Consider the following 11,005-nt stretch of genomic DNA (forward strand, 5'->3'; position numbering starts at 1 on the left):
GTCATGCTGATTGAAAAATAAAGTTTCTTATATGACAGTAGCGTTAGTTTTCCTCCGGTTTTGACATGTCTCTGATAGTTTTGTGAACTTGCATACTTTCTTCCCACTTCTCCCCACAAAAGTTCTCCACTGTGACACTGTGCACAGTACCTGGATCCAGACAGTGTGGAGCAATGCCTAATTGAGATGAAGACATGAATAACAGAAGGTTGTCATTTGATTCGCATTCAAATCCCACTGTGAACATACAGTTTGTTTGCTACAAATAGCATAAAAACTTGACATTAAAGAGACAACTGGGTTGGTTGGTGTGGAGTAAACATTAGCGGGGTGTTGAATTCTGTTTACAACACATGAGACCAAGTGTGTCGGTGAGTTGTCAGGGTCATACCATATCCGTCTGGGTTGGAGCGTGGTGTGTAGAAACTTTGAACTCCACAGGTTTTACAGAAGGTGTGTTTTGCAACATGAGTGTTAAATGTGTACGTGGTCAGATTTTCCAAACCCTAAGAATGAAAAAAAAAACAAAGTATGCTAAAATTCAATGTTCATTTTAAATATCCAGGATTGTGGAAGTCTTGAGTCAACCCTAATTTTGCCAGGAAAAATAGGTGCAGTAACATACATGGAAACACAGTATATAAGGGAAAAGTAGATTTGAATGACTTTGAAAGTCAGTATTTGGTATAGCCACCTTTATTCCTCCACACAGCCTGAATTCTTCTAGACGAACTGTCCTGTAATTTATTTAAATAGTCTTCAGGAAAAATTCTCTGGGATTTTTTTTTTAGGAACATGACTTTCAGATACTGCTCATCTGCTGGAGACAGGCCTGCCAGTCATTCTTTTGTCCTCCACCTTACAGTTTCCTCAATTTTTTTAAGGACACACTGCACACCATGCCAAGATATTCCATGTTTTTGAATGATTCATAGATTCATAAGCCATAAGTGGCTTCACGAATAATTAATTCCGGCTTTTTGACAACCTTCAGAAAGCCTGAAGAATTAATGGTTAAGACCACTTTGAAAAATTATAAAAGAGTCTGGCTTTGGAAGCAATACATAAAAAATAAGGGTGCCTCTAGACTTTTGCACAGTACTGTATATTGAATAAAACAATGCATTTCAAGCAAAGTTCCTTACCTGTAAGAGCGTGAAGCGATTTTTTGGCACAATGAAATGATGATTTTGCTTCTTTGTGCAAATGCTGCAACTGGCGAGAACATATCAGTTCATATGGATTAAAGTGTATGTGCAGCATTGTTTGAAATGCCTTCAACATGGCATGAATAAGATATTTGAAAGTTTAGGCTATGTTCCAGAATTACTACCTAGTTTCTATCACTGAATTAATTGTTCATACTTGCAATGAAAAACATGGAGGTCTGGGGAATTCCAGACTTCAAATCGCACAGCCCCACAGTGGCAGCCACCTGTATGTTTCACCAGGTCCATGCTGTAATTGAATCAGTATAAATACATTTACAATGAGATTTGGGAAGGATTCACCTTTTTAAGCCACGTGAAGGAAAATGCTAGAATGTCTCTATCCAAGTCTTACGTAAAGTTCAGGTTGAAAGGGTGTCACATGTTAGTTGTGAAACTTGCTGACGTGGAGCTCCCAACCAAAAGTTCCAGTCATCCTGCCATGGAAAACAATGAACCTGATTAAAGTGCAGCTCTGATAAGAACCATATTTGCATTGATAAAGAACCTTTTACCTACAGAAGCTAAGCTTTTGATTCAAACACAGCAACTCGTGCTCATTTTATATTTAAAATAAAAGTCAGATTTCTTGTTTTTCCAAGATGTGAACATGTTGATTCCATGTTAACCAGACCTACTTCCTGCTTGCAATCTTTTCCTGGAACACTTTGAGATAGTCCACATAACAAAGGGCAGGGCGAGGTACAGCAGGCTTGCACAAACACATTCCTCAGAGGCAGAACTAGATCAGCCAGATGCCCTGCTCTGTGTTGGAAAGCAAAGGCGTGGTGCATCATGAGTTGGGTTTCATATGACACAGTGCCAGAGGGGTGGGCTAACAGAATGCTGTGACCCAAATACATATTTTATTTGAATCAGGGCTCTCAGAGCTGCATTATAGCCAAACTCCCAAAAATAGAAACCCACAAGGCACCATCTGAGCCCAAGCTGATTTAGTTTACAGTGCTACCTTAAATAGTAGTTGGTGCTAAAAGTGGGCACTGATCAGTAATTACAGTCCTGGAAATAAACTTTGGAAACCAGGAAATATAAAAAATTAGATGCTCAGTATGTCTAAACAGATATATCACGTAATGACCTGCAGTCATTCCCTACAATGTTCAATCTGACTTTACCTTGTTGGAATTTTCTAGTCTCAACTGGGTGTTGACAACATGCCGAAACTAGATGAACTCGTGTTTTCTTGATGTTGCCCATGGAAACAAAATGAAGAGATGTCATATTACCTGAAGGACTTACAAAGTAGAGAAGCATTACACTAAAGCTGTTAGAACTGTTCAGCTCAAGCCACAAAGATAACAATATGTCTGTGAGGCCTGAATAAGTTTATCATACTCTATGAGGAAACTAAATGTTTATCATTTTGTTCAGCAATGTAGATAATGTAGTTGAATTTCTATCCCTCATACAGGTTTATCTTTGCAGTGGAGACTTGACAATGACCTGTCTGTGCATGTGCATCATGAGACTAAAGAGAAACACACCAGTCATGCTTTTACTTTATAGTAACTTTTTATACGCATATTTTCACTGATAACTAGATTCAAATAAACCAAGCTAGCATTTGAATAAGCTACTTAATTTTAAGTTACACAGTAACAGATCCCTATAAGTTGGCAACACAGAAAACAGCACATCAGGTCTGCTAAACCTTGCTTATCATTAACGTCAGGTGTGCATATACTGTGCATCTATGCATACACGGTGTGCCCATAATCGGTATCGTATCTCATTGGTGGACTATTTTGTACTGATGTCCTGACTATTTATCATTAACGCGTTCTTTTTTTTTTCTTTTTTTTTTTTAGATGCGCAGTGTAATAAGGATGGCTTGCTAAAAAAATAAATGAGGTCGGCCATAGAGGCCAACTTCCGCCTTAAAATATCCTGCTGTCGCGTCAGCTGCTATTACGTTTACTAAGCGCGTTGCCATCTGTTAAAGGTTGAAATATCTGATAGAGATGAATAGAATTCCTGAGTGTACATGTCAGTCTTGGTGTGTTAGTCATACGAATAGTCATTCTGACATGGCGAACTCTTATTTTTCAATCAATATCCATGACGGTGACGCTTGAATGTGACACGTAGCCTATACTTCTATAGCCTAAAATATATATAATGGTTATCGATTTAGGTCACGTTTAAGCTTCTTGTTTTAACCTTATTGTCATAACCAATGACTGCAGAAACAGTCATTGGACATAACCATAACTTTATCATGAAACGTTACTTACTGTAACACAGCAACCAATCGCTGATCAAACAAACAACTGTGTCATCCAATCCGAAGCTCGGAGAAGATTCCTGTTGCTGTGCTGGTTCGAGCAAATTCCAGAGCCGTAGTGCATAGAGATATCATTCCGCGGGGGAGGATTTATGAGTGCATTCTTGCAAACGTAATAGCTTCGACTTTGAAATAATTACGTTTATGAGTAAATTAATTTAAAAAAATCATTATTGTAGAACTAAGTTATAAATATTGGAATTATAAATATTGAAGCAGTAACTTTTGGGAGGGTGGGAACTACTTATTAACGCGGATGGAGATTTCTGGATGACGTGTGCACCTCAATACTATATAATACACTGCTAGACAATACTCCCGCAGTTCTACGTGAAACCAAGAAGGAAGACGAATTTGTGCTACAGAGCAGGTTTTCGCCTCACTTATCAGTCGTAAGTGTTTTTCTATTTCTATATCTTTTGATATTCTAGAAACGATTGTTTGTTTTTAACAAATGTGTTGCGTTAGTATTACTGTGTTGAACGTTATTTGGGTTGCGCTAGCGAGTGGCAACAAAGGTCTCCAAAATACAGTAGTCTTTCCGAATTATATTTTTCTCTTATATAAAGTTTATACGCATTTCGTCGTCGTTTCATAGTCGATTTTCTTTCCTTTTTACTACCCTTTTGTTACGCAGCAGCGTTTAGGTAACGTTCGCTTACAGCAGTGACTCAACATTTCCAGTAACCTCCATTACCGGCTGCTGAACAAAAGGAAGGTCACTGAGATCTCAAAATGGCGCTTGGGCTGAAATGGCTCCTGCCGTTCTCATTCTTAGGCGCTTCATAGTAATATTATTTAATACTTCTTTTTCTTTCTTTTTTTTTTTTAAAGCTTTTTATCCATATTTGAGCTTAAACTTAATAATGTAATTTCTAATACACTTATATTTGGGGGGGCGGGGGTAAAGAGGTTTTTAATCAATAATTCATCTTTATCTATTTATTCATATTTATCTGGGATTTTTGTGTGTGTGTGTGTGTGTGTGTGTGTGTGTGTGTGTGTGTGTGTTTTGGAGTAATGTCGAATGTTTTAAATTTTTTTTAATTCTTAATAAATATCCATCAAATTTTATACAGGTGCAAACATGCAGATCTTTGTGAAAACCCTCACTGGCAAGACCATCACCCTTGAGGTTGAGCCCAGCGACACCATTGAAAACGTCAAGGCCAAAATCCAGGACAAGGAAGGCATTCCGCCTGACCAGCAGAGGCTGATCTTTGCTGGCAAGCAGCTGGAAGATGGCCGCACCCTCTCCGACTACAACATCCAGAAGGAGTCCACCCTCCACCTTGTCCTGCGTCTCAGGGGTGGCATGCAGATCTTCGTGAAGACCCTCACTGGCAAGACCATCACCCTGGAGGTTGAGCCAAGTGACACCATCGAGAACGTCAAGGCCAAAATCCAGGACAAGGAAGGCATTCCCCCCGACCAGCAGAGGCTGATCTTTGCTGGCAAGCAGCTGGAAGATGGCCGCACCCTCTCTGACTACAACATCCAGAAGGAGTCCACCCTCCACCTTGTCCTGCGTCTCAGAGGTGGCATGCAGATCTTCGTGAAGACCCTCACTGGCAAGACCATCACCTTGGAGGTTGAGCCCAGTGACACCATCGAGAACGTCAAGGCCAAAATCCAGGACAAGGAAGGCATTCCCCCTGACCAGCAGAGGCTGATCTTTGCTGGCAAGCAGCTGGAAGATGGCCGCACCCTCTCTGACTACAACATCCAGAAGGAGTCCACCCTCCACCTTGTCCTGCGTCTCAGAGGTGGCATGCAGATCTTCGTGAAGACCCTCACTGGCAAGACCATCACCTTGGAGGTTGAGCCCAGTGACACAATCGAGAACGTCAAGGCCAAAATCCAGGATAAGGAAGGCATTCCCCCTGACCAGCAGAGGCTGATCTTTGCTGGCAAGCAGCTGGAAGATGGCCGCACCCTCTCTGACTACAACATCCAGAAGGAGTCCACCCTCCACCTTGTCCTGCGTCTCAGAGGTGGCATGCAGATCTTCGTGAAGACCCTCACTGGCAAGACCATCACCTTGGAGGTTGAGCCCAGTGACACAATCGAGAACGTCAAGGCCAAAATCCAGGATAAGGAAGGCATTCCCCCTGACCAGCAGAGGCTGATCTTTGCTGGCAAGCAGCTGGAAGATGGCCGCACCCTCTCTGACTACAACATCCAGAAGGAGTCCACCCTCCACCTTGTCCTGCGTCTCAGGGGTGGGCAGTAAAGAAATAATTCGATACAATTCCATTAATGTTGCTTCCTTAAAATAAACAGGTGATGGTATAAATGCCTTGTTACAAAATTGTTGCCCACTGCTAAGGTTTTAACCTTTTGTGACCAAATGTTGCATATCAATAAAGGATTAAAATCCACTTAAGTGTTACTGCTTTTTGTATAATGACTAGTACATGACAGACAGCAAGAGGGTGAGAGACTGAATTTTTTGGGGATGGTTTATGCTGAAAAAGAACAGGCCTGTAAACTTTAAACTTTTCTCCTGAATAAAACAAAACTATACTAGGTCTGCCTTGGACCATGATTCATGTAAAGCTGTGACATAGATTATAACCAATGCATATATTTTTTTTTTTTTAAACAAACTTCTATAAATTGTCAGCCGAAGCAATGACTTCTGCTGGTTCCATGCATGTCTAGACATAAACAGCTAGATGTGACATGCAAGAAATACAGCCTTCACAGGGCTCGCAAAATCGCTAGCCCGACGTCCCGGGGCTAGCGATTTTTCCAGTCGGGCTACCAGAATCTATCCCTGCCCTGCCCGTCGGGCTATCATAGGAATTTCAGTGAAAATAATCGTGATTATCATTTTTGCCATAATCGAGCAGCCCTATATGTGACATATTGAAATCGCATTTGAATTTGCGCTTGTTTTTTGCTTTCACTTTGCAATCGCGCGAACTGTGTATAGAGAGCGACAGTACTGATTGGTGAGTGACGATAATTTGCGCACCAATTCCTCTGACATCGTCTTATCAATCGTTAGTTTACTATCAAACATGACAAGTGAAATCTCCCGCAGGAAGCTTAAACATGTGAGAGGTTGATCGCGCAGAGAATCGCTGAGCGTTATGTGAGTGCGTGTGTAAAGGCAGCAGGATATATATTTTAGTTCTGCTGAGCCAAATAAGACAGGTCAGGGTGAAGAAGTGACAGCCAAAGAAAAGCTTACCACAAAACGGAAAAGTTATGACAAATCAGACTATAAGGCAAAAAGAAAGTGCAGCTTTATGGTTTCATGGACAAAAGAATTTCTGTGGCTGGAATATGACAAGCTAAATAACCAGGGGTGCACATAAGTGGTCCGCAGGTGCGCATTCGCTGTCAAAATAAAATACGCGCACAAGATAAGAAGTTGCACCCGTGTAAATAACATAATGTTCTGCCGGGTGTGTTGTTGGTTTCCCTCGATTTCTGAGTCGACGAGCGCCTTTGTTACTGGGACCAGTAATTTTAAGAAAGGCCCCCATTAGAACCCATGAGAAATGCAAGAAATGGATTATTGCTCAGTCTGCAAATAACATACTAAAAATCAACCTGAAAAATCTGTTTAGAACAGCCTACTATGTTGCAAAGAGTGAACTACCACTGGCAAAATTTAGCAGTCTTTGCAAACTTCAAAAAGCAAATGGCCTAGATCTTGGTTCCACTTGCCTCTTACCCGTGACTCCAGTGGAAATTTCAAATTCAGGATCTGACACAGACTGATTCCTGTTGTACAGTTCTTACAAGTTCATAGAAATTTCTGTTCAATTACAACCAAGTATTTGAGTTGATGATTGTAATTTTTATACAATATTGTAATTTGTGTTTCAACAATTTTTTGATTAATGTTTTGTTTCTGTTACAATATTATACATTAAAGTATAATATTGTAACGGAAACAAAACAGGAAACAAAACATAAAAAAAAATTGCCCCCTTTTTTATTCGGGCTACTTAAATTTATTTTGGGCTACCAAAAACTGAAGAGTCTCTGCCCGAAGGGCTACCAGGGATTTTAAAATTTTTGCGAGCCCTGCTTCATGTATGAAAGTGAAAATACATTAGGAATAAATGCACTGGAACTCTGAAATTGGTTAAATATTGCCTTGAATTAACATCATGGTATGGTGTATGTTGTAGTGTACTACTAGCTACAATAAAGTTTCATGATAAGGGTCCTGAATTAAAGGATGACATATTACTATACCAAGACCAGCTTTGCCTGCGCCTCAGTGCCGAGTCATTGCAAAAACGGGAGTATGGTTGGGTTCACTTTCTGGAGAACGCTGAAGGTTAACAGGGTTTTTTATTTGCAAGGATGCTGCGCCATCTATTGTTGACATCAAGCAGGTTACCCATAGGAAAGATGGTAGACATAATACTGGGAAATAACAAGGGTTTATTCCTGGCATGTGCACACTACTGTATCGTAGGTTGTTAGATGGAAACTGATCTCAGCAAAGTAAACAATAAACATATTAAAATAAGCTAAAGTTTGCCATGTCTTATTTCAACTGGGACATATATCTGTGCGCTTATGTTCACCATCATTTAAAACAGTAAATGTGGTTGGACTGGCTCACAAAACATCTGTTAGGGTGTTAACATTTAAATATAGGAAGCCTCTCTGTGTAAGACATACTTCTTGAGAATGCTTAATGAGTGGTAGATCAATGAATGTTTTTGTTTTTTTTCCTATACAGTTGTTGGTCTGAGGGATCCTCCCCAATAGGATATTATCATCAGATGATTTATTTCCTGTTTTTTACCATAAACTGGAATATTATGCAATGAGGCTCTGTTGCTTTTCTAGGAAATTATTCTTAATTTTCTCCCTTATTACTATCTCTTCTGAGTCAGCCATGATGTCCTCCTCTGTACTCTTTTGTGTAGCCAGCTGAATAATCTCATATGAGTATTAATATTTTAACTAACCTAGCTGTGGACTTAAACAGCTACTATTCTTCAACTACCTTTCTTCTGATGTTTCTAAAACTTTCTGGAATCACACACTTGCATTACCAAAGCTTTAGTTATCATAGCTGAAGCTACCCATGACTATATAAGTAATTAAACCCATCTCCAACTGCAAGATTAAGGTGGTAAACACATGAACGAATGAATAAGTCAATGATTAAGAATCAATAATATGATAGTTCCCATCCACTCTGCCCTTTATAACAGGGAGACGGAAAGGGCAAGAAAGTGATGAAGTGGCAGACATTTAACTAAAGGGTTAAAATGTAGTCAAAGTCAACACAAACAGTGTGTTTATGTGGGAACGTCAATGCAGAAAAGCAATTAGGAGGATGGAGAGAGACACAAGAGCAGGAAGAATGAGGTTTCATGCTTGCTTTGTGTTCTTTCCAATGACTCACTTCAAAATGTCAGCTGAGGTTCTAAAGAGAATATATGCATTGATATGAACAGTGACATTTAACAGGATCCACTGCACTCCAAACATGGTTTTAAATTACAGCTGTAACACCGAAGTCTATTTCTCCCCTCTTTGAACAGAGGTACCTGCCCCTTGTTGAATCTGCACAATAAAGGAAGGACGTGTATGAGTTTTGGCCTTAGATTTGATAACTAACCCAAGGCTATAAAATTATTGAAATCTGTGATTATTAGGTCTGAATTATTTTTAGACACTACAATAGTTGTGCTTAGGTTCATTTTATAATATTAATATAGTATAATTGTAAATTTGGATAGAGTTGAACAGAGGTTTAGGTAGGTGAAAAAGGTTTAATATGTTTGTAAGCAACAGGTCACTGTATGCATGGCATTATGATTGGAAACTGAGCCACAGTCAAAATTTGATTCTAGACAGTGTCATGGACCCTCAGCCCTCAGTGAGGGCTTGATTAAACTGGTGTCTTCTTGAGACTGTAACTGGGAAGTTGTGGATTACACTGCTTTGGGGCTTCAGCTAGTCACTAACCACTGGATCTATCAGTTGTCTCCAGTTGTTGAACCTTTAAGTGTAAATAAACGCTCTGAACTTTGAATCTGTGAATCTGCATTTCGACTTCATATGAAAACAGATATGACTTAGATAGGACAAACAGACATATTGTGCTAAGTTTGTTTCTTTGGTGACATCCTGGATGTTTCCTGCCTACTTTAATGTCACATTAGAAGAACTAAAACATTTTTTTATACTTTTTATTTATTTATTTACAGTATGAGAATACAAAACATTAGGTCAGCATGGATGTTATACACAGTCACAACATTAATATCTACACACATCATGGTAATTTATAATTATTCCCTACAAAGGGTATACACAATCCATTTTTCCCAGAGCTTCTTGAATTTCTCCAGCTCCAGTCTAAGGACAAACATAAGCCTCTCCATTCCAAAAATTTCTTTCACTATCCCACGCCACTGGGCCAGAGTTGGAGGATCAGCCTTTAGCCATCTTCGGGTTATGGCCTTTCTGCTGCTAGCAGAATTTATTTATTTTCAATAAATAATTATCTTTATGTGGAAGTGTCTTAGGTATCTTGCCAAGATACAAGGTAACAAATGAATAGTCCATTTTTATCCCGATTATTTTGTTTATCTCAATGGCCACCTCCCCCCAATATGGCTGGATTCTTGGGCAGGCCCAGAAGACATGGAAATAGTTTGCCATGGGCGAGCCACAGCCTCTCCAACATAGGCCCTGGCTCTGTAAGCCTGTTTGCCGAGCTGTTAATTTAGGAGTGATAAAAAATATCACTACATTTTTCCAACCAAACTCTCTCAAAGGCCTTGAATTTGCAGAGGTAGCTTGAGACTCACATATTTCCATCCAGCTCTCCTCTGATATTTGTGATCCTGAATCCCTCTCCCATTTTTGCTTGATATATAATGTAGAGTGGTTTTTAGAGGCTTGTATACTTCCACATATTTTTGAGACCAACTTTTTAGTGTCCTTTTTTTGTATGTATCATGAAAGATATAAATTAGGTTGTATTCGTTTTCCTCTTTGAATAGTATCTTCTTGTTATAATAGTCTCTATCTTGCAGGTATCTATGGAAGTCATGTTTTTCCAATCCGAATGTATCTGAAATAGTTTTATAGCTTTGAAATCCCCCGTTTGTTGCCAGTGAACAGAAAGAAGTAATTCCTCTTAGAGTCCACTGTTTAAAGGTCCCATCCAGCCTGGCGGGCACAAATTCTGGATCATAAGCTATCCAATTCAAGATCCTAGCCTGTTTTTCTATTTGTAATTTCCTCAATACCTTGAACCATAGTTTCAGGGAGAACTGGGTCAGTTGATTCAAACTTTTGTAAAATTTTTCAGCTTGGCTTTTATTTCCTAATAGGGACTGTAATGGAATGTCTAATTGAGTAATTTCCATGGTTTTCCATTTAGCCTCATAATTTGGGGAACACCAGTTTACCAGGGGTTTCATTTGTGCGGCGTAATAGTAATCCTGTAGGCACAGCAAAGCTCTCCCTCCCTTCTCTTTTTTCAGCTGTAACG

The 11,005-nt window shown here is 39.6% G+C and overlaps 2 protein-coding genes across 6 annotated transcripts; one reads left to right on the top strand and one right to left on the bottom strand.

The window, feature by feature from the left end:
* Window positions 1–4: 4 nt before the first annotated feature.
* On the bottom strand, window positions 5–3,559 carry cenpv (centromere protein V). Of its 5 annotated transcripts, XM_065471749.1 has the most exons (8): window positions 3,464–3,530; window positions 2,345–2,411; window positions 1,847–1,973; window positions 1,564–1,645; window positions 1,366–1,458; window positions 1,146–1,215; window positions 392–506; window positions 5–177 (listed from the first exon to the last, which is right to left on the bottom strand). In XM_065471749.1, exons 5-8 carry the CDS (start codon window positions 1,455–1,457, stop codon window positions 44–46), a joined length of 411 nt encoding a protein of 136 aa, XP_065327821.1. In that variant the 5' UTR covers window position 1,458; window positions 1,564–1,645; window positions 1,847–1,973; window positions 2,345–2,411; window positions 3,464–3,530; the 3' UTR covers window positions 5–43. The 5 variants fall into 5 exon arrangements, with proteins under 5 accessions (XP_065327821.1, XP_063341956.1, XP_063341955.1 ...); XM_063485886.1 differs by lacking the exon at window positions 1,847–1,973; XM_063485885.1 differs by lacking the exons at window positions 1,847–1,973; window positions 2,345–2,411 and having other exon boundaries at window positions 3,464–3,559.
* Window positions 3,560–3,778: 219 nt separating this feature from the next.
* On the top strand, window positions 3,779–5,894 carry LOC134637776 (polyubiquitin-B). Its single transcript, XM_063488290.1, has 2 exons — window positions 3,779–3,905; window positions 4,593–5,894. The coding sequence occupies exon 2, from the start codon at window positions 4,601–4,603 to the stop codon at window positions 5,744–5,746; it is 1,146 nt and encodes a 381-aa protein (XP_063344360.1). The 5' UTR covers window positions 3,779–3,905; window positions 4,593–4,600; the 3' UTR covers window positions 5,747–5,894.
* Window positions 5,895–11,005: the final 5,111 nt, after the last annotated feature.

This window comes from Pelmatolapia mariae, linkage group LG10_11, assembly GCF_036321145.2.
Source record: "Pelmatolapia mariae isolate MD_Pm_ZW linkage group LG10_11, Pm_UMD_F_2, whole genome shotgun sequence".
NCBI lineage: Eukaryota > Metazoa > Chordata > Actinopteri > Cichliformes > Cichlidae > Pelmatolapia > Pelmatolapia mariae.